This window comes from Trichomycterus rosablanca, chromosome 1 (assembly GCF_030014385.1).
Source record: "Trichomycterus rosablanca isolate fTriRos1 chromosome 1, fTriRos1.hap1, whole genome shotgun sequence".
Classification (NCBI taxonomy): Eukaryota; Metazoa; Chordata; class Actinopteri; order Siluriformes; family Trichomycteridae; genus Trichomycterus; species Trichomycterus rosablanca.
The window spans coordinates 5,613,372-5,638,707 of record NC_085988.1 but is presented as its reverse complement, the minus strand read 5'-3'; the positions used below and the strand labels follow the sequence as shown (position 1 = coordinate 5,638,707).

Below are 25,336 nucleotides of genomic sequence, written 5' to 3'. Positions count from 1 at the left end.
TTTATACACATTAACACTTTATCTGTTTCTACTGTTCATTACCTACTAATATTTTATACACAAGATGTTTCAGGAATGAAATGGATGCATATTAACAAACAAATTCAAGTTGACAAGGCAAAACATGAAAAATCTTGAGTTTAATTCAAGTTAATTTCAATATGTTGTATTTGCATTTACCATACTGTCCCAATGTTTTCTGATTTGTGGTTGTATTAAAGTTTTAGATGTAGTTAGATGTAGCATGACAGCCCTGGGTATAAGTGTAGTAAGGGTAGGTAGGGAGGTGTAAGGTTTTGTGTTTGTGATCATTTCTTACTAACATTTGTAGCACTTAGCATACAGTTTTATCCAGTTTAAGCAATTGGGGGTTAATGGCCTTGCTCAGGGGCCCAACAAAGGCAACTTGGCATTGGTGGGACTCATACCGGCAACATTCTTATTACTAGTCCAGTACCTTGACCACTAAGCTACCACTGTCACACTTTTTCCACTAAGTATAGAACTAACAAGAATTAAAAAGTGCCGTATTTTAAAGAGTAGACCAGACCAAAAACAACAAACAAAACCCGACGCTGATGTCCAGACCAAATCTTCTTACTAACCTGAAAAAAACAAACTTCCTGACTACCATAAAACCAGAGAGAAACCCTTTATCAGTACCTAACAGGGATGTAACAATACACTCTACCCACGATGTGATGCGATTCACGATACTGGGTTCACAATGCGATTTTTTCCCCAATTTTTTTAAAACTGAAATTGAAGACAAATTATGACAAAGTTTCCTTTTATTATTTCTCTTAATAAAAGAAAAGAAAATCCTGTATCTGTAATTGTCTTTTTTTTTATCTAAATAATTAATGCCCTTTTATTTCTGAGGTGGGTACAAACAATTTTGTATTAAGCCCAATTTGGCTGAAAAAAATCGAATTTGGCAACCAGGAATATAGCGCCAGTGGCGTTTAACAAGGCGAGGTGAATAGCACCAGCGCCCTCTGCTGTTTAACGTGAATAATGATTCATTTTACATGTAAAATAAATTTGAATCGTGACATTTTTTAATCAGTTACTAACCGTATTGTGGTGAATCGTTACATCCCTATTACCTAATCTAATAGACTCTGAGAAGATTGATGTACATATACAGAGTACAGTACAGTGAAATAATTTTTCTGCATATCACAGCTAGTTTTTTATTTGTTGAAAGCTGGGGACAGAGCAAAAGGTCCATCATTGTCTGGCGCCCCTGGAACCAGGATGGTTAAGGGCCTTGCTCAAGGGCCCGGCAGATCATCCAGACACACAATGCACCAATCAATAACACATGTTCTCTCAAACTCCTACTCTCTCCACCTTGTCCTGCTTTCTTCATCTTTGCCATAGCTCCACCTAGGAACAGTGAGACAAATGGAAAGAGCAGATAACCTAAAAGGACACAGCAGCTATGACAGTGATGAAGTAATTATGTACTGTGTTGGTCTTGCTGGAGAACCAAACTGGTCAGTTCAGTACAATAACGGTACCTGCAGCATCTGCTGGAAATCAGGAGCTTCGATCATTACTTTACTGATGTACCTGAGGAAATGTACAGGACCATGTTCACCTTTTTAATACATTAATCACTGTAGGATTAAATCCTTTCTCCAACCAATCAGTGGTTCTACTTTTATTAGGTTGCTAATAATGAATTGATTTTTACCTGTTTATTAATATTTAGTTCCACCTTCTGTTTTATGCTTAATTGTAGTAGGTGGGATTATGAATGTAGCTACTAAATGTAACTTTATTCCAGGTGGAACTGCTGGAAGAACTACTCCAGGTTTTAGTTCTCGGTTTACACATAAGTGATGGAGCAGATACTGATGGTTCTTCTGTTCCTCACAGGTAAGTGTGTTACTTGTTACCAGTGTTAATTTTGACAGCAAGTTTTGATTTAGTTTTAGTCATAATTTAGTCATCTGAATTGTTTTAGTTTTAGTCAACTAATTATCATAAGAATATAGTCGACTAAATCTACAGTCGATTCAGTCGACTAAAATATAAAGGGTGTAAAATGTAAATGCTTTTTCATCAGTTTCCTTGAATTATTTACACTTACACAAAATATTTTTTTTTTTAACCAGTTATGGAATATTATTAATGTTTGAATGTGCAATACACACAAAACCAGATTTAACTTATTTCAAACATCTTTATTTACCTAAGCTTGCTTATTGAGCATAACAATAACAAAATATTAATGACCAGTAGGCCCGCTCTGCCTGAAAAACATATGCATTGTTCATAACAAACTGCATATTACATTCTTTATAAAACTGGGTACAAACAAAAGGTTTGTTGACAAATCATTTGTCAACGAAATTAACACTGCTTGTTACACAGAGAAGAATTAAAGCACCTGGTTCCACACGGACTCTTGGAAAATGCCCGCTGATTGATACTAACATACATCATTACATGCTTAAAAGTGTGATGTTCAGGTGTTGACTGTGTTTGTAGTAAGGGTATCACTGTCATAAATTGTGCCTACTTCTCATCCATGACCATTAAGACACGGTTTCAGGGCGCCCAGGTGGATATTTGGCTAGCACAAGATTCTGAACTCCGAAATTCGAAACTCAGAGTTGCCTCCGGTCAGCTGGACGGCATTTGGCGGGCATAATTGGCAGTGCCAGCAGCAGATACTAATTGGCCACCGTATCTGCTAGGGTGAGATGACCGGACTTTGTGTGGGTGGGATCTTCATAAACTGAGAGCTGCTGACCAGCATGTGTAAGGTAGCTTGGGGCTGGTCCATTTTTGGCTTTGTAGGCGAGCATCTGTGTTTTAAACAGGAAGCCAGTGAAGAGAACGCAGCAGTGGGGTGATGATGAGGCAGCAGTGGGTGATGATGAGGCAGCAGTGGGGTGATGATGTGGCAGCAGTGGGGTGATGATGAGGCAGCAGTGGGGTGATGATGAGGCAGCAGTGGGGGCAGCAGTGGGGTGATGATGAGGCAGCAGTGGGGTGATGATGTGGCAGCAGTGGGGTGATGATGTGGCAGCAGTGGGGTGATGATGAGGTAGCAGTGGGGTGATGATGAGGCAGCAGTGGGGTGATGATGTGGCAGCAGTGGGGTGATGATGTGGCAGAAGTGTGGTGATGATGAGGCAGCAGTGGAGTGATGATGTGGCAGCAGTGGGGTGATGATGTGGCAGAATTGTGGTGATTATGTGGCAGAAGTGTGGTGATGATGTGGCAGCAGTTGGGTGATGATGTGGCAGCAGTGGGGTGATGATGTGGCAGAAGTGTGGTGATGATGTGGCAGCAGTGGGGTGATGATGTGGCAGAAGTGTGGTGATTATGTGGCAGCAGTGGGGTGATGATGTGGCAGCAGTGGGGTGATGATGTGGCAGAATTGTGGTGATTATGTGGCAGAAGTGGGGTGATGATGTGGCAGCAGTGGGGTGATGATGTGGCAGCAGTGGGGTGATGATGAGGCAGCAGTGGGGTGATGATGTGGCAGCAGTGGGGTGATGATGTGGCAGCAGTGGGGTGATGATGTGGCAGAAGTGTGGTGATGATGAGGCAGCAGTGGGGTGATGATGTGGCAGCAGTGGGGTGATGATGTGGCAGAAGTGTGGTGATGATGTGGCAGCAGTTGGGTGATGATGTGGCAGCAGTGGGGTGATGATGTGGCAGAAGTGTGGTGATGATGAGGCAGCAGTGGGGTGATGATGTGGCAGCAGTGGGGTGATGATGTGGCAGAAGTGTGGTGATTATGTGGCAGAAGTGTGGTGATGATGTGGCAGTGTTTAGGCTGGTTAAAAACCAGGCGAGCAGCTGCATTTTGAATGAGCTTCAAGGGTTAAATAGAGGAGTTGCAGTAGTCCAACCGTGAGATTACAAGTGACCGGACCAGAATCTGAGTAGCTTCCATGAAGAGAAATGGCCGAATTTTCCTGATGTTGTAGAGGAGGAACCGGCACGATCTTGTCATGTTGGCTACATGAGAAGAGAAGGTCAGCTGGTCATCCAGGACGACACCAAGGTTTCGTATATTATCAGATGGTCTGAACTGGGAGTCATCAAGAGATATAACTAGCTCCTGGGTTGGAGACTGATCTCCAGGAATGAGCAACATCTCTGTCATTGCTGCGATTGAGTTTTAGATGATGAGCTGACATCCATTGTGAGATATCTCGCAAACATGCTGAAATGCGAGCTGAGACTTGTGTGTCTGAAGGAGGAAATTACAGAATGAGCCGAGTATCATCTGAATAGGAGTGGTAGGAGAAGCCATGGGAGGCTATGACCTTACCCTGAGAGTGGGTGTAGATAGAGAATAGAAGTGGTCGAAGTACAGAGCCCTGAGGAACACCGGTTGAAAGAGTGCATGGAGGGGATAGAATTGAATTCAAAACTATCCACACTATCTTCTAAGCCACCCATGAATGATGGGTCCCTGTTGAGTATAGTGGAGTTCAAGGTTTCTTTCTTGTAATATTTAGGGAGTTTTTTTCTGCCTTTGTTGCGCTTGATCATTTGGGTTTGTTGGTCCTGAAATTTGCTGTGAGAAAATGTATACTGTAAAAATCGCTATACAAATACATTTGAATTGACCTTATCACACCTGCCCTGAGATTCTGAACTCCCGAGTTGGAACCTCAGATCTGCTACTGGTTGGCTGGGTGCCCATAGTGAGCATAACTGGCAGTGACTGCAGCAGACGAAATCAACCATTTAAAGTCTGCCGGTAGGGTTAAATACTGGCCTCACGCGTGAATTTATCAAACGTGTGGGTGAATAAAAAGGGACAGATTGATTACGCTAAATTAGGTTCTCGGCCTTTTGGCTAGGATCAAGTGTAGTATCTGTTCTTATCAGTTCTGATCCCTGCTTTACTTGAGGAAGCTTTACTGTGCAGCCAGAAGAGGGGCATGCTCCGTCCGCTCCACGCATCGACCAGGTGTTGTAATCAGAAGGTCACTGGTTCAAGCCCCAACACTGCCAGGTTGTCACTTTTGGGCCCTTAACCCTCAATGGCTTAGGCTGTATGCTGTCCCAATAATCTAAGTCGATTTGAATAAAAATGTCTGCTAAATGCTGACTGCTAAAAGGATGAATGAATGAATTAATCTGTTCTACAGGAGTCTCTGCCCTCATGCCTCTCGCCCAGCATAAATACTACCTGATCCAGCAGAGTAAAACATGGTACGATGCTCAGACTTACTGCAGAGCTAGATACACCGACCTGGCTACCATCAGCAGTGATGCTGACATGGCTAGACCAGTTCACTTCTAATGCTTGGGTTGGACTGTACAAACAATCACATGGATGGCGCTGGTCCTACAGAAATGAGAGTCTAGGAGCTGTAAAGTTTTGGTCTTCTTTTGAGCCGGACAATTATGGAAAGAAACAGGAGTGTGCTCGTTTTACATACGATGGTATTTGGCATGACAGAGAATGTGGAGACGTGTTTCCCTTTGTGTGCTATGACGGTAAGTGGGCTTGTTATTGTGTTTAATGTATTTATTTAGTGTACAGATTATTTACCGGACTAAATTAATGCATGTTAATATTTTAATGATGTGATTTTAAATCTCACAGAGAGGAACACTGGGACCAGCAGGTATGTTTACATCTCTAACAGTAAGAACTGGTATGAAGCTCAGCGTTACTGCAGACTGCATCACACCGACCTGACCAGTGTGAGAGATGCAACTGAAAACTCTGTTATACGTGGTCTGACCCTTGATTCTGTTTGGATCGGTCTGTCCAGAGTCACCTGGAAGTGGTCAGATCAGACCAGCCTGGGCAACATTACCTGGAAGCTGGGAGAACCTAAAACTGATGTAGCGTATAAAAATTGTGGCTATTTATCTAATTTTCTGGCTGCTGATGCTCTGTGCTCGAAACTTAGACCGTTCTTCTGCCACAGAGGTGAGTTCAAGTCGTTCTCAGTGTCGTATTTAATTCAAAATCATTTTAATTAATGTTATAATTTCAGTTTCATCTCTGTGTGAGCAGATGTAACAGGACACAAACAGCTCCTGAGTTTCAAGGTTCAGTCGGATCAGAACATGAACGATCCTGCAGTACAGGCAGCGCTCCTGGAGAAGGTGGGTCTCATCTTCTACAACAGGGGTGTCAAACTCACGGCCCGCGGGCCAGATCCGGCCCGCCACGTCGTTTCATCCGGCCCGCGAGAGCTTAACCGACTGTATGATTGTTGTGATGGTTCGAGTCGTTACAGAGACGCGTTTATAATTTAATCTAACTCCTGCACCTTTAAGAGACAAGTGCTTACATCGTAGTCATGGCAACTAACTTTAACCTTTATTAAGAAGCCATGTGACTTTTACGGCAACACAACGCGCTGTAGCGTAGTCAGTAATGTAAACAATAATAAATAAATACAGATAATTATCTTGCAGTATAATACAGAAGCATCGTCTGTAAGTAGTGACGTTTATATTCTCTGTTGTTAGTAAATGTTTAGTGAGTATATCACAGCGTTTTAGTTACAAATTTACCATTATTAAATACAACTGTTACGTTACTATAGCAATAAGTATTTTATAAGTATCAAAATGCTAACTCATTAGCGCTATTTTACGTTTGGTTAAATCTCATATTGTACCAGATGTAACACTTGACTACAGCTGTGAGCTTTTACTGTATTAAGTTCTTTATTGTTTGTATTTTTACTTCATTTTAATGCACACAGTGTCTCACACAGCTGGGAAGCAAATAAACTGACTGTGTTTTGAAGAGAGCTGTCTGTCTGTCTGTCTGTCTGTCCAGCTGAGAAAGGGGGATAAACTATTAGTGAGGGCAGAATAATTGTCTTAAATTACACTGTAAAATCCTAAACAAACTGCATCTTTCAAAATGCAGGCTGATTTTGTGACCTGCAAAGTGACACAGCCCACCAGTAGATGATGTTAAGAAATATTTACACATAATTCTAAAATGTACAAGAAGATAAGTAAGAAAATTAAGCAGAAGGAGGAAATGTAATGTTTGTGCTTCAGGAACAGAAACCGGTGCATCTCTTGTGTTATGAGGCCGTGTCTGTGGTAAAGGAGGACAGTATAAATGCAGAATTCAGCCCCTAAGACAGCAATCACAGCAGGATACATTACAATTGGCCCTTTGAGGGCCACCATAATGACGATGTGGCCCTCTGTGAAAATGAGTTTGACACCCCTGCTCTACAAGGTTCTACTAATAATGTACAGTTCCTGTTTATTTAGGCAGCAGGAACCTCAGTGTTCATCATGCTCTGATCCACAGACTGTATTGTAACCATCATCAGCTGCTGGATTCAGTTCTTCTACCAGTGTTACTCTAACCACAACACACCAGTTCCATCAACCAGCATGAGATCCTAATGAATCCATCTTCTTCTCTCCAGATCCAGCAGAAACTGAAGGAGCATGGAATGGAAGAGAACATCAAGCTAAAATGGAGAAACATGGACAGAGGTGTTCCAGATGATTGATATACAGTAGTAAATTAAGCAGCATGAAAACACTAAAATTAAAAGCTTCTCTTTTACATTTTCACTGATGACCTGCAGACTAGCAGAATTCATTGTGGACACAACCTACACTCAGGAACATCATGTTTAAATAGTTCTGAAAGTTTTGGATGCAGATTTAGATCAAATGTGTTTTTACATTTTTATATAAAAACAATAAAATAATCACAATAATCATTGTCATGCTGGAAGACCCAGCCACGACCCATCTTCAATGCTCTTACTGAGGGAAGGAGGTTGTTGGCCAAAATCTCACTACACATGACTCCATCCATCCTCCCTTCAATACGGTGCAGTCGTCCTGTCCCCTTTGCAGAAAAGCACCCCCAAACTATGATGTTTCCACCCCCATGCTTCACGGTTGGGACGGTTGTACTTATCCTCCTTCTTCCTCCAAACACGGCTCTATTTTGGTCTCATCTGACCACATGACCTTCTCCCATGCCTCCTCTGGATCATCCAGATGGTTATTGGTGATCTTCAAACGGGCCTGGACATGTGCTGGCGTGAGCAGGGGGATCTTGCGTGTTGGAGTGTGATTGATTGAGTGTGTTGACAGGCGTCTTTTATACAGGTTACGAGTTCAAACAGGTGCAATAAATACAGGTAATGAGTGCAGAATAGGAGGAGCTTCTTAAAGAAAAACTAACAGATCTGTGAGAGCCAGAATTCTTGCTAATTGGTAGGTGATCAAATACTTATTTCATGCAATAAAATGCAAATTAATTATTTAAAAATCATACAATGTGATTATCTGGATTTTTTTTGAGATTCTGTTTCAGGCCTCAAAATTACAGGCCTCTCCATTCTTTGTAGGTGGGAAAACTTGCAAAATCGGCAGTGTATCAAATAATTATTTTCCTCACTGTGTCAATATCTGTCCATTGTTCCAATAGGTTTCATATATAGTTTGCACAAAAAATTTTATATATGTTCATGCATTACATTTGCGTATGGAAATCGACACCTGACCAGGACTAAACTACCATAAAGAAAACATTATTAACCCTAATACAAAGATCCTATATCACCCCCACCCCCTTCCAACTGCCCCTATTAAATCTTACCCAGCCAGAATTAGACTATCAACAACAAAACAAAAATGTTCACTTTTGTTCCCTTTAGAGGACACGTTTGTTTATTTGAACAAACAAAATCTGTACATGTTTATTTTCTGCTAATATTTACTGCTTTACATCTACAATAAAATATCAAGTTTCAAAACATTCGCATGTCAGATTTTATTTCTTTATCTCAGCTTTGGTAATTAAAGTGTGAATATGCCAATAAATCATCAGAGATACAGAGATGTTCCTCACTTCTTTAATGTTTGGATGTTTGAGATGTAGCGTCTGGTTCAGTTAAGGTTAAAAAACAAATGTTGAGGCATCCACGTCATTAATGTTGGAGTATCAGACTAATGTACTTTTTATAATGACTTTCGTCTGATCTACATATCGCTGACAGAAGATGTTTAACTGATTGCAGAAATCTTCATCTTACAGTACTTGTATATTAAAGCAGTATCGTGGTTAATGATTATGGTTTTAAAATACATTGTCCTGCATGATCATGATCAGGTGTTCACATACTTTTAATTATGTAGCATATTTTTTAGTTTTTCTTCATGTACTACTTCCAAGTGTTTAGCTGACAGTTTTATGACCACAAGGTGGCAGTATTACATCTATGTATGACTCATTCAGGGATTTTATCATTCTAATAAAACCACAGACAAAAGTGGCTAAAGATCAAACATTTTTATAGATGTCATTTTAAAGGATCTTCAGATGTTCTTTACACCTCATAATATAAATATGTGGACGTGGTTGGTGTTGAAAGTAATAATCTAAAATAACTAGAATCACCTCTGAACTTTAACTTCTGGTTTGGAGAAAATATCTAGTGTTGGTGCTACTGATGTTCTCCTTATTCACATGTATTTCTCACAACAGCGGACGTGAGGAGAACTCTGCACAGAGTCAACCCACGGAAGGCTTCTGGACCAGACAACATTCCTGGCCGAGTGCTCAAAGGATGTGCAGACCAGCTGGCAGATGTATTCACTGACATCTTCAACATCTTCCTGAGCAGCGCCATCGTTCCAACGTGCCTCAAGACGACCACCATCGTACCCATGCCAAAGAAGTCATCTGTGTCATGCTTCAACGACTATCGTCCCGTAGCACTCACGCCCATCATCAATGAAGTGCTTCGAGAAACTAGTCATGAGGCATATTAAGACCCTACTGCCTCCCACCATGGACCCACTGCAGTTTGCGCACCGTCCTAACCGCTCAACGGACGACGCCATATCCACCACACTCCACCTGGCTTCTACACACCTGGACAGAAAGAACACTTACGTCAGGATGCTGTTCATAGACTTTAGCTCAGCATTCAACACCATCATTCCTCAGCATCTAATTAGAAAGCTGAGCACGCTGGGCCTGAACACCTCTCTCTGCAACTGGATCCTGGATTTCTTGACTGAGAGACCTCAGTCCGTCCGGATCGGTAAGAACACCTCCAGCACCACCACACTGAGCACCGGCGCTCCCCAAGGCTGTGTGCTCAGTCCACTGCTGTTTACTCTGCTTACACATGACTGTACAGCAATGCACAGCTCGAATTCCATCGTTAAGTTTGCAGACGACACAACTGTGGTGGGACTCATCAGCAACAACGATGAGTCAGCGTACAGAGAGGAGATACAACATCTAACGGACTGGTTCAAAGTCTCTGAACGTGGATAAAACCAAAGAGATGGTCATTGACTTTAGAAAGACACTAAGGGACCACTCCCCACGGCACATCGACGGCTCATCTGTTGAGATCGTCAAGAGCACCAAATTTCTCGGTGTTCACCTGGAGGAGAATCTCACCTGGACCCTCAACACCAGTTCCATCACCAAGAAAGCCCAGCAGCGCCTCTACTTTTTGAGAAGACTGAGGAAAGCTCATCTGCCACCCCCCATTCTCACCACGTTCTACAGAGGAACAACCGAGAGCATCCTGAGCGGCTGCATCACTGTCTGGTTCGGAAATTGTACTGCGTCGGACCGCAGGACTCTCCAGCGAGTAGTAAGGACAGCTGAAAAGATCATCGGGGTCGCTCTTCCATCTCTCACGGACATTTTTAACACCCGCTGCATCCGCAAAGCTCTCAGCATTGTGGACGATCCAACCCACCCATCACATGGACTTTTTACTCTGCTCCCGTCTGGGAGACGATACCGCAGCATCCGGACTAACACAACCAGACTGTGTAACAGTTTTATCCCTCAAGCAATCAGAATCCTCAACTCAGTACTGTAACAATTTCCTCCGGAAATTTGTCTGCTGCCACACACTAAACTGTATTGACTATGTTAGACTGTTTTACCTGTTTATTCAAATATTAAAGAGTCTTTCTGTATTTTTGCACCTTATTCACTTCTTAGGCACCTTATCTCCATTGCCAATTTTACGCTGCTAATGTACAACATGTCACTACCTCATGAACCATTGTACCATCTATTCACCATCATGTACTAACACTTGTCTTTAGTCCTGTCTTCTAATTACTTGTTTAGATTAGGGATAATTCGAATATCTTTTGTAGTTATTTATTATAAGATTTTTTTGTATTTATACTGTTTTGTCTTGCACTTTTTGTACCGTGTTACACCGTGATCCTAGAGGAACGCTGTTTCGTTTCAGTATGTACTTGTATGTAGCTGAAATGACAATAAAACCTCTCTGACTCTGACTCTGACACACACACACACTCATATATACACTCACTTATATATACACACACTCATATATACACACACTCATATATACACTCACTTATATATACACACACTCATATATACACACACACACACACTCATATATACACACACTCATATATACACTCACTTATATATACACACTCATATATACACTCACTTATATATACACACACTCATATATACACTCACTTATATATACACACACTTATATATACACACACTCATATATACACACACTCATATATACACACTCATATATACACTCACTTATATATACACACACTCATATATACACTCACTTATATATACACACACATATATACACACACTTATATATACACTCACTTATATATACACACACTCATATATACACACACACACTCATATATACACTCACTTATATATACACACACTCATACATACACACACTCATATATACACTCACTTATATATACACACACTCATATATACACACACACACTCATATATACACACACTCATATATACACTCACTTATATATACACACACTCATATATACACACACTCATATATACACTCACTTATATATACACACACTCATATATACACTCACTTATATATACACACACTTATATATACACACACTCATATATACACACACTCATATATACACACACTCATATATACACTCACTTATATATACACACACTCATATATACACTCACTTATATATACACACACATATATACACACACTTATATATACACTCACTTATATATACACACACTCATATATACACACACACACTCATATATACACACACTCATATATACACTCACTTATATATACACACACTCATACATACACACACTCATATATACACTCACTTATATATACACACACTTATATATACACTCACTCATATATACACACACTCATATATACACACACTCATATATACACTCACTTATACTGTATATACACACACATATATACACTCACTTATATATACACACACTCATACATACACACACTCATATATACACTCACTTATATATACACACACTCATATATACACTCACTTATACTGTATATACACACACATATATACACTCACTTATATATACACACACTCATACATACACACACTCATATATACACTCACTTATATATACACACACATATATACACTCACTCATATATATACACTCACTTATACAACCCCTGGCAAAAATTATGGAATCACCACTCTTGGAAGATGTTCTTTCAATTGTTTAATTTTGTAGAAAAAAAAAAATCACAGACATGCCACAAAACTATCATTTCTCAAACTGTCAACCCTCTGGCATTAAGAAACAATAAAAAAAAGAAACAAATATAATAGTTGTGGTCAGTCTCAATTGCTTTTTTTTAGATCAAGTAGAGGAAAAAAATATGGAATCACTCAAATCTGAGGAAAAAATTATGGAATCATTAGAAAACACTGCACCATTATTACTTTGTTGCACCACCTCTGGCTTTTATAATGGTTTAAACTCTCTGAGGCATGGAGTTAACTAATGACAAACTGTATTCTTCATCAATCTGCCTTCAACTGTCTCTTATTGCTGTTGCCAGATCAGCTTTGCAGGTTGGAACCTTGTCATTGACCATTTTCTTCAATTTCCACCAGAGATTTTCAAATGGATTAAGATCCGGACTATTTGCAGGCCATGCCATTGACATTATATGTTTTCTTGAAGGAAAGTTTTCACGTCCTTTGCCCTATGGCAAGATGCATTATCATCTTGAAAAATGAAGTCATCATCACCAAACATCCTTTCAACTGATGGAATAAGAAAAGCGTCCAAAATTTCAATGTGGACTTTGGCATTTATTGAAGACCATCTCCCCTGTGCCTTTACCCGACATGCAGGCCCATATCATCAACAACTGTGGAAATTAACATGTTTTCTTTAGGCAGTTATCTTCATAAATTTCACTGGACAGACACCAAACAAAAGTTCCAGCATCATCACCTTGCCCAATGCAGATTCGCGATTCATCACTGAAGATCACTTTTATCCAGTCACCCACAGTCCACGATTGCTTTTCTTTAGCCTACTTTAACCTTGTTCTTTTCTTTTTAGGTGTTAATGGTGGCTTTTGTTTGGCTTTTCTGTATGTAAATCCCATTTCTTTTAGGTGATTTCTTACAGTTCAGTCACAGACATTGACTCCACTTTCCGGCCACTTGTTTCTCATTTGTTTTGTTGTGCATTTTCTGTTTTCAAGACATATTGCTTTAAGTTTTCTATCTTGATGCTTTGATGTCTTACTTGGTCTACCAGTATGCTTCCCTTTTACAACCTTCCCATTTTGTTTGTACTTGGTCCAGATTTTAAACACAGCTTACTGGGAACAACCAACATCTTTTGCGACATTCCACAATGATTTATCTTCTTGAAGGAGTTTTATAATCCTCTCATTTGTTTCAACTGACATATCTTGTGTTGGAACCATGATTCATGACAATCTGCTTTGTGCAACAGCTCTCCGAGGTGTAAGCACTCTTTTTAAACTGAAGAATAATTAGCAAATCTAATCTGCTGCAGATGTTTTGTTTTTAAACGGCAAATTACAGAGTGATTGCATAATTTTTTCCTCAGATTTGAGTGATTCCATATTTTTTTCCTCAGATTTGAGTGATTCCATAATTTTTTCCTCAGATTTGAGTGATTCCATATTTTTTTCCTCTACTTGATCTAAAAAAAGCAATTGTGACTGACCACAACTATTATATTTGTTTCTTTTTTTTATTGTTTCTTAATGCCAGAAGGTTGACATTTTGAGAAATGATAGTTTTGTGGCATGTCTGTGATTTATTTTTTTTCTACAAAATTAAACAATTGACAGAACATCTTCCAAGAGTGGTGATTCCATAATTTTTGCCAGGGGTTGTATATACACACACTTATATATACACTCACTTATATATACACACACTCATGTATACACTCACTTATATATACACACACTTATATATACACTCACTTATATATACACACACTCATACATACACACACTTATATATACACTCACTTATATATACACACACTCATACATACACACACTCATATATACACTCACTTATATATACACACACTCATACATACACACACTCATATATACACACACTCATACATACACACACTCATATATACACACACTCATATATACACTCACTTATATACACACACACTTATATATACACTCACTTATATATACACACACTCATATATACACACACTCATACATACACACACTTATATATATATATACTCACTTATATATACACACACTCATATATACACACACTCATACATACACACACTCATATATACACTCACTTCTATATACACTTATATATACACACACTCATACATACACACACTCATATATACACTCACATATATATACACACACTCATATATACACTCACTTATATATACACACACTCATATATACACTCACTTATATATACACACACTTATATATACACTCACTTATATATACACACACTCATATATACACAAACTCATACATACACACACTCATATATACACTCACTTATATATACACACACTCATATATACACACACTCATATATACACACACTCATATATACACACACTCATATATACACACACTCATATATACACACACTCATATATACACACACTCATACATACACACACTCATATATACACTCACTTATATATACACACACTCATATATACACTCACTTATATATACACACTCATATATACACACACACTCATACATACACACACTCATATATATATACACACACTCATATATACATACACACTCTCATATATACACACACACACTCATATATACACACACTCCTATATATACACACACTCATACATACACATACTTACCGGAGATGAAGTTTTACTTTGTCACACCACCTTTTGGGTGCTCCAACACAACTTGGTTAAAGACATTGGGGATTTTTTTTTCAGTTTCTTGAAAAACGAACTGAAAATAGCGGCTGTTGAGAAAGACGCTCAGCAGCTCAGTGACTGAACAGAACTTTGGTTTATATCTATTAATGTGCACATAAACTGAACACAAATTTAAACGCAGCACTTTTGTTTTTGCTCCCATTTTTCATGAGCTGAACTCAAAGATCTAAGACTTTGTCTATGTGCACAAAAGGTCTTTTTCTTTTAAATATTGTTCACAAATGTGTCTACATCTGTGTTAGTGAGCACTTCTCCTTTGCCGAGATAATCCATCCACCTCACAATAAGAGCACCACGACCTTGATCAGACTTAATAAAGCTGAATGAATGAGTTAGTATCAGTACTTACACTGCAGTCCAGTAGAGGCGCTAATAAACCTGAACGTTGTAGATCAACCAGCTCAATTCATACAGAAGAAGAAGAAGCTGCAGCAGCTGGTGTGTTTGTACTGAAGTGAATCATCTGTAAGTAAATTATTTATTTATTACACTTTAATTATTAACTACATTCTCATTAATAACAAAACTGGAGTTCATAATAAAATATCACTGTGTGGATTTAAGGAGCTTTAACTTTATTTTCACACAAACTACTAGCTGCTCCGCTAACTGTTAGCATCTCACATGATTCAGTACTGATGAACCGATTCATTTGAACCGATTCAGCAAAATGAATCAGTTTATCAGAACTAAATGTAACATTTTTATAGAAACACATCGAGTTATATTTTTATTTACATTCATGACATTTAGTGGACATATTTAGCCAAAGTGACTTTTGTTTTAATACAATGAAACAATGTAATCAGTGGTAACTTAGAAGAGTGTGGCCTGAACCAGTGAGCAATTACTAGACCAGTATCTCCACCACTGAGCTACCAGGTCAGGTGTTTGTTCTGTTTTAATTGCAAATGTGATTGTAAGTAGTTTTAGATAAATCAATCAATTATTAAAAAAAAAACATTTATTATTTTACATTTAGTTAATCAGACAAATTGTACATTTAGTTATACAAGACAAAGCTCAAACCCAGTAAGAAGGAGATGTGTGATGTGTTCATTCTCTTTAATCTTTATTTAACTGAAGATCTTAGAAGCTCTGTTGGAGGTCTTTTCTGTCAGATGCTGCCCACAATAGTTGTAACGTTCTCGCCGTGTTTAGCCTCACAGAATAAACAATAGCCAATTAAAATAGTCTAAAAGAATTTCTCAGAATATTCCTTAAAGCAGAAATAAGTACATCTATCTATCTTTGTATTAGATCTTTAATAATGCAGTCAGCAGAAGAGGGACACGACACCCCGGAGGATCTACAACATGAAGGATTCCAGAAGAAACCAATAAAAAAGGAAGAAGATGAAGATGAGGACGATGATTTCTTCTGTAAGTAAATATGGAGCGATGAGCCATTTCTCCACCAACCAGTGTGGTACAGTACAGTGTGGTACAGTACAGTATGGTACAGTACAGTATGGTATGGTACAGTACAGTGTGGTACAGTACAGTGTGGTACAGTATGGTACAGTGTGGTACAGTACAGTGTGGTACAGTAGTGTGATACAGTACAGTATGGTACAGTACAGTGTGGTACAGTAGTGTGATACAGTATGGTACAGTACAGTATGGTACAGTACAGTATGGTATGGTACAGTACAGTGTGGTACAGTACAGTGTGGTACAGTATGGTACAGTGTGGTACAGTACAGTGTGGTACAGTACAGTATGGTACAGTACAGTGTGGTACAGTACAGTGTGGTACAGTATGGTACAGTGTGGTACAGTACAGTGTGGTACAGTAGTGTGGTACAGTATGGTACAGTACAGTGTGGTACAGTAGTGTGATACAGTATGGTACAGTACAGTATGGTACAGTACAGTGTGGTACAGTACAGTGTGGTACAGTACAGTGTGGTACAGTACAGTGAGGTACAGTACAGTGTGGTACAGTACAGTATGGTACAGTACAGTGAGGTACAGTACAGTGTGGTACAGTACAGTGTGGTACAGTACAGTGAGGTACAGTACAGTGTGGTACAGTGCAGTATGGTACAGTACAGTGTGGTACAGTACAGTGTGGTACAGTACAGTATGTTACAGTACAGTGTGGTACAGTACAGTATGGTACAGTACAGTGTGGTACAGTACAGTATGGTACAGTATGGTACAGTACAGTGAGGTACAGTACAGTATGGTACAGTACAGTGTGGTACAGTACAGTGTGGTACAGTACAGTGTGGTACAGTACAGTATGTTACAGTACAGTGTGGTACAGTACAGTATGGTACAGTACAGTGAGGTACAGTACAGTATGGTACAGTACAGTGTGGTACAGTACAGTGAGGTACAGTACAGTATGGTACAGTACAGTGTGGTACAGTACAGTGTGGTACAGTACAGTGAGGTACAGTGAGGTACAGTACAGTGTGGTACAGTACAGTGTGGTACAGTACAGTACAGTGTGGTACAGTACAGTTTGGTGCAGTACAGTACAGTGTGGTACAGTACAGTGAGGTACAGTACAGTGTGGTACAGTACAGTACAGTGTGGTACAGTACAGTTTGGTGCAGTATGGTACAGTACAGTGTGTTACAGTACAGTATGGTACAGTACAGTGTGGTACAGTACAGTATGGTACAGTACAGTGAGGTACAGTACAGTGAGGTACAGTACAGTGAGGTACAGTACAGTACAGTGTGGTACAGTACAGTTTGGTGCAGTATGGTACAGTACAGTGTGTTACAGTACAGTATGGTACAGTACAGTGTGGTACAGTACAGTATGGTACAGTACAGTGAGGTACAGTACAGTACAGTGTGGTACAGTACAGTGAGGTACAGTACAGTGTGGTACAGTACAGTATGGTACAGTACAGTGTGGTACAGTACAGTATGGTACAGTACAGTACAGTGTGGTACAGTACAGTTTGGTGCAGTATGGTACAGTACAGTGTGTTACAGTACAGTATGGTACAGTACAGTGTGGTACAGTACAGTATGGTACAGTACAGTGAGGTACAGTACAGTGAGGTACAGTACAGTGTGGTACAGTACAGTACAGTGTGGTACAGTACAGTTTGGTGCAGTATGGTACAGTACAGTGTGTTACAGTACAGTATGGTACAGTACAGTATGGTACAGTACAGTGAGGTACAGTACAGTACAGTGTGGTACAGTACAGTGAGGTACAGTACAGTGTGGTACAGTACAGTATGGTACAGTACAGTGTGGTACAGTACAGTATGGTACAGTACAGTGTGGTACAGTACAGTGTGGTACAGTACAGTGAGGTACAGTACAGTGTGGTACAGTACAGTACAGTGTGGTACAGTACAGTTTGGTGCAGTATGGTACAGTACAGTGTGTTACAGTACAGTATGGTACAGTACAGTGTGGTACAGTACAGTATGGTACAGTACAGTGAGGTACAGTACAGTATGGTACAGTACAGTGAGGTACAGTACAGTATGGTACAGTATGGTACAGTACAGTGTGGTACAGTACAGTATGGTACAGTACAGTGAGGTACAGTACAGTGTGGTACAGTATGGTACAGTACAGTGTGGTACAGTACAGTATGGTACAGTACAGTGAGGTACAGTACAGTGTGGTACAGTACAGTGAGGTACAGTACAGTATGGTACAGTACAGTGTGGTACAGTACAGTATGGTACAGTATGGTACAGTACAGTGTGGTACAGTATGGTACAGTACAGTGAGGTACAGTACAGTATGGTACAGTACAGTGTGGTACAGTACAGTATGGTACAGTACAGTGAGGTACAGTACAGTGTGGTACAGTACAGTGAGGTACAGTACAGTATGGTACAGTATGGTACAGTACAGTATGGTACAGTACAGTGAGGTACAGTACAGTGTGGTACAGTACAGTGAGGTACAGTACAGTATGGTACAGTACAGTGAGGTACAGTACAGTGTGGTACAGTACAGTGAGGTACAGTACAGTGTGGTACAGTACAGTATGGTACAGTACAGTGTGGTACAGTACAGTGTGGTACAGTACAGTACAGTGTGGTACAGTACAGTGAGGTACAGTACAGTGTGGTACAGTACAGTTTGGTGCAGTATGGTACAGTACAGTGTGTTACAGTACAGTATGGTACAGTACAGTGTGGTACAGTACAGTATGGTACAGTACAGTGAGGTACAGTACAGTATGGTACAGTACAGTGAGGTACAGTACAGTATGGTACAGTATGGTACAGTACAGTGTGGTACAGTACAGTATGGTACAGTACAGTGAGGTACAGTACAGTATGGTACAGTACAGTGAGGTACAGTACAGTGTGGTACAGTACAGTATGGTACAGTACAGTGTGGTACAGTACAGTATGGTACAGTACAGTGTGGTACAGTGTGGTACAGTGTGGTACAGTACAGTAAAAATAATCAGTAGAAATAATAAGAGAATGTGGATAGTGGGATTAGAACCTGTACTGTACTGTGCTGCTCCACTCCAGTCTGGATTTAAGGTTTAAATCTAACTGGGATTTATTTGTGATTGGAAAACCAAACCCACGATCTTACATTTTCTCCAGTTGTTGAGTTTCTTCTTCACATATTGATGGAATTTCAGGTGAAGTCACTTTAATCCCTGTGGAACAAGTCATGGAACTCTTCTCCTCAGTGGACCAACAGTGTGGAGGTTTCCAGATGAAGCCTGTGAAGAAGAAAGAACCTGAAGATACAGATGAACTCAGTAAGACTTTTTTATCTTCAGCAAAATCACATTTTAATACAGATTCATTAATGCTTGAATTTCTTGGTGCGTTTTTTCACTAGGAGTTTAAATTGTAGTCCTGCTGCCGCTGCTACTACAACAACCCCAAATCATAAACAGTTGGGACAGGACGAAAAATGCAAATAAAAATGCAGGGTTTCTTACATGTACTGTGAATTTTAGTTGATTGCAGATAAGAGAAACTTAACCTGGTGGATGGACTGGGACACCATCAACAGAATGATACAACCTTAATAGGCAGAGACGCTGTAGATAGCTACAGAGTGCCTTGGATTAGCATGAATTAAGTGAGGGCAGCATTAGTGTCATTATTATTATAAGTGTTAGTGTTATTAGTGTCACTTCTCTATAAATGTGGCTATGAAATAAAAATGCTTTAGCCTAACTGCAGCGGTGCTAGCACACAGACTTATTAGCATGAATTAAGTGAGGGCAGCAATAAAGAGAATGAAGAGTGGAAGTCGTCCTAGATGACGTACCAGTGGAGGCATGAACTAGATTGTTCAATGGAATCTTTACATGTGAGAGGGGGCGGCACAGTGGCTCAGTGGGTAGCACTGTCGCCTCACAGAAAGAAGGTCCTGGGTTCCATCCCCAGTTGGGGTGGTCCGGGTCCTTTCTGTGTGGAGTTTGTATGTTCTCCCCGTGTCCACGTGGGTTTCCTCCCACAGTCCAAAGACGTGTAAGTGAGGTGAATTAAAGATACTAAATTGTCCATGACTGTGTCTGATATTAAACTTGTGAACTGATGAATCTTGTGTAGCGAGTAACTACCGTTCCTGTCATGAATGTAACCATGATGTTAAAACCCTAATAAATAAATAAATAAATGTGAAAGGATGCTTGAGGAGAAGACACGAAGCATAATGGTTCAAATATTTGAAGAATATGAAGTATAATTTTAAGGGTAAAGGTGATGCACTGAGCTGAAACAACTACAGAAGCATCAGCTGATCAGTCACAGCATGAAGATCTGGGAAAGAGAAGAAACACTAGGTTAAGAAAAGAGGATTTGTGAGCAGCATTATGGTTTCATGCCAACATGACCAAATACATAAAAAAAAAAAAAAAGTTCAGAAAGAAAGATTGTAGAGGATTCATCGCTGGCTAGTTTAGAACAGTCTGTTTATTTCCATCTGAATCAGCTTTTATACTTTTTGACGTGAGCTTTTGGTCATTATTCTATTATCCTATATTATCCTTTTTCTTCATATCAGGAATTAAATTCGTACTAGTAAGAATTGAATTATTACATGTTCTAATGATAATGAGTTGATTTGCATGTGGATTTAAAGGCGGGGCTAACTTGGGTTGTGCTTTTCTTAAAGACAACATCATGAACCACATGTACTGCAAGCCATTGTAAACAAAACAGTAAAGGTTGTACATTACAGATTTTGCAGCATACTCGAGCATTTACATTAAAAAATAAACTGCAGAGTGAAAATACATCTAACCCTTAAATCTGTGCTCTATCACGTAATCTATATATCAGTATAAAACCACATTTCTTTTCTAACGCTGACGTGTTAATAATGTGTGGAATGATGTGTAAGAAAGCTGTAAAATTTAACATCAGTTCATTACTGCATCCCAACTCTCTCACATCTACACTTCACAAAGTACAACTACACTAATGAACAACTTTCTAATGGAGTTTCTCTGGTCCAACTTAAAATGTGCAACAGTCCAGATGCAGTAGACGGCACTTGGAAGACTGAACGGTCTACTAAATAAATACACATTTATTTGATTCCTCTATTAATGATGATTATTTTAGAAAAAAAAACAGATCTTAGAAGTAGATTATTGATAATTACATTTGATTTCCAATCACTTGCAATGCCTGTTTAAGTCGAAGCTCCTGATTCTCAGTGTTTTACATGACAGTGATTTATATACAGTGTAAGAGATGAAAATCACTGTCAGATTTGTGTAATGCAGGTCTATGGTCAGTGTAATGGGAGCATGGTTGCCAGACACCTATGGAGGTCATCTTACAGATGGCAACAACAAAAGCGCTTTAATAAACAAAACTAAAAAATATGAACTACTTTGGGATTAGCTAAACACTTAAAGCAAACATTAAGAAAATTTATTCAATTTAATATAATCCACTGTCATTTTATTATATATTCATTTATCAAACTCAGATTTTATTGCAGACTTGGCAACCCTGAATATTTGAAGACACTCCCACATGCAGTGACAATGAGCTACTATTGGATAAATTTGAACAGACTCATTTGAATAGAATTTTAACTAGTAAAACAATATTTTCTGATATCAAAAATTGAATTCCTGATATCGAGTAAAGGAGAATTAAAAGCTAAAACGACTTCCCATATTATCCTGCTATAAGGTTCATTTTTTTCTTACACTTGTGAGCACATTTCACTCTAAACTGCTCTGATAAGCCTCTGATTTTATTGTTCCTGTAACACGTTTCCCTGCCTGGACAATTTGTCCTTTTTTGACTTTTTTATTATTTTTTATTCCCTTTTTGACTTTTACTAACAATGTTTATTATTTATAATGTTACAAATATTGATTCAGTATTGTTTTCTGTTTCAGAAATGAACAACCATTTCCACGATCACATGAAGAGCTGCAGTGATGTAAAATATGAGACGCTGGTGAAGATTAAGACTGAACGTGAGAACCTGACGCCCACCAGAAGCTCCAGTAATCAGCAAACGTCCTCTGGTCCTGTCAGCATTAACACGTCTCACCAGGGGAAACAGCAAAAAGGAAACGTCTGCTCACTGTGTGGGAAGAGCTTCAGGTTCCAGTGTGAACTCAAAACACACCAGCGCATTCACACTGGAGAGAAACCGTATCAGTGCTCACAGTGTGGGAAGAGCTTCAGGTCCACGAGTTATCTAAAAAAACACCAGCACATTCACACTGGAAAGAAACCGTATCAGTGCTCACAGTGTGGGAAGAGTTTTAATCAACAGAGTAATCTCAAAATACACCAGCGCATTCACACTGGAGAGAAACCGTATCAGTGCTCACAGTGTGGGAAGAGTTTTAATAGTCCAACTTATCTCAAAATACACCAGCGCATTCACACTGGAGAGCAACCGTATCAGTGCTCACAGTGTGGGAGGAGTTTTAATAGTCAGAGTGCTCTCACAAGCCACCAGCGTATTCACACTGGAGAGAAACCGTACCAGTGCTCACAGTGTGGGAAGAGTTTTAATAGACAGAGTCATGTCAAAACACACCAGCGCATTCACACTGGAGAGAAACCGTATCAGTGCTCACAGTGTGGGAAGAGTTTCGGGTTCCAGAGTGAACTCAAAAGACACCAGCGCATTCACACTGGAGAGAAACCGTATCAGTGCTCACAGTGTGGGAAGAGTTTTAATAGTCAGAGTGGTTTCAAAACACACCAGTGCATTCACACTGGAGAGAAACCGTATCAGCAGGGTTTCATCACACCTCCCAAAAACATACCAGTATGTGGACTGATTGATATAAATCCTTCTTGTGAGTGAGTGAAAGTTTTCCTTTAAAATTATACATGTAAAAGTTCCTTTTTTTAACTTTAAATAATCTTTAAAACATTTTCTTTTATAAATGTAGAATATTTTGTGGTCACTGATTTTTTTTTTTTTAATGTTTTTATTGTATTTAGTTTTTCTATTGAAATAAACATTAGTGATGTTGCAGGTTTATAATGAATTAATATGATTGTAATGATAATAATACCAGTTTTATTTTAATAAAGAGATATTTGATATGTTGCTGTTATTAGTGTCACTTCTCTATAAATGTGAACACAACTGAGTTGTTCTAGAGGTTTAAATTTTATTCGGTGGATCTCAGAAGTTTAAAGATTATTTTCTTCTAGACCTCAACTTATTTTCCACACGTTTCTTTTCCTTTCTTCCCTGAACTGGGTAAGGTATTTTTGTTGCTCTGAAAGAGGGCAGACTTTTGGCATCTCTAGCTAAAGAAACTAGTAAAAAGGAAAGAAAATAAGAGCCAATTAAAGAGCACAAAATAAAAAATAAATAGCCAAAAATGGCCAGAGCAGTTGTGGTGGCAGCCTACCTCACTGGTATCAGCTTCTAGAACCAAGGATTAGATGGTTAAAAGAAGATCGTAATGGTAAAAGGGTGCCGTACAACTGGGATATGACCAATGAAGTGGCAGAGGAATCAGCTAGTAAAATACTTGGTGTAGACAGAGGAACAAAGTAAAAGAGACTTGGAGGTCGAAGTGCAAAAAAAATTAACTTGCCAAAAAATGAAAGGTGAAGAGAGTGGACAGAAGTACGAGGAGATGTGGAGTAAGGCAGAGAGAGGAGTGGTGAAGGCTGAGTAAAGGATGTATGGTGAGCTGAATAAGAAGTTGGAGACTAAGGAAGGTGATTGGAGGGATTTACCAGACAGTAGAACAGAGAGTTAGAATAATAAAGGATGCAGACGGGAATGTGCTGATAAATGAGGACAGTGTTCTGAGAAGATGGAAAGAGTTTATTGAGATGATGATGAATGAAGAAAATTGGAGAGAGAAGGTTGGAGAACGTACAGATAGTGAGCCAGAGAGTGTCTTGGATTAGCAAGGAGGAAGTGAGGGCAGCTAAAAAGAAAATGAAGAGTAGAAAGGCAGTTGGCTCAGATCACATGATGAAGACATGAAGATGTTTAGGAGAGATGGTGGTGGAGGTTTTAAGCAGATTAACAGAATGATGGAATGTACGAGGATGCCTGAGGAGTGAAGAGGAAGCGTAATTGTTCCAGTTTTTAAGAATCAGAGTGATGTGCAGAGCTGCAGCATCTACAGAGGAATAAAGTTCATCAGCCTCAGCATGAAGATCTGGAGAAGAGAAGAAAAGCTAGGTTGAGAAGATAGGTGAGGATTTGTGAGCAGCATTATGGTGTGTTGATGGAGAAGTAGTGGAAGGCCGGACTCAGAGCTGGTCCATGATGCAGTTCCCCCTCCACTTTGAACCTCACTGCTGGTCTTCATATGATACGGTGTTAAGGGCAGGAATGAGGAAGGACGGACTACATGACTGGTGAGGTCTGGTACGGTGTAGGACCTGAAGGTGGTGGCACTGACTAAAATACAGGAGAGGGAGGTGGAGGTGGCAGAGATGAAGATGCTGCAGAGATGAAGAACAAGTTCATTAGAGGTGCAGCGCAGGAAGGATATCTCAGAGACAAAGTTAGTGAGGTGAGTTTGAGATATTTGAGATGTTCAGAGGAGAAATAAAAGTTACATGAGGAGAAGAGTTGTGAGC

At 39.4% G+C, this 25,336-nt stretch overlaps 1 protein-coding gene and 1 pseudogene across 1 annotated transcript in view; both read left to right on the top strand.

The window, feature by feature from the left end:
• LOC134325618 (zinc finger protein 239-like) overlaps positions 1-23,676 on the top strand; it is a gene marked incomplete at its 5' end in the record, with an annotated part of 55,102 nt that extends 31,426 nt beyond the window's left edge. The window contains one exon of the mRNA XM_063007869.1: positions 22,872-23,676. Coding sequence (XP_062863939.1) covers positions 22,872-23,582 — 711 coding nt within the window. The remainder of the gene's footprint in view (positions 1-22,871) is intronic.
• LOC134325856 (U2 spliceosomal RNA) lies at positions 4,818-4,989 on the top strand (annotated as a pseudogene).
• Positions 23,677-25,336: the final 1,660 nt, after the last annotated feature.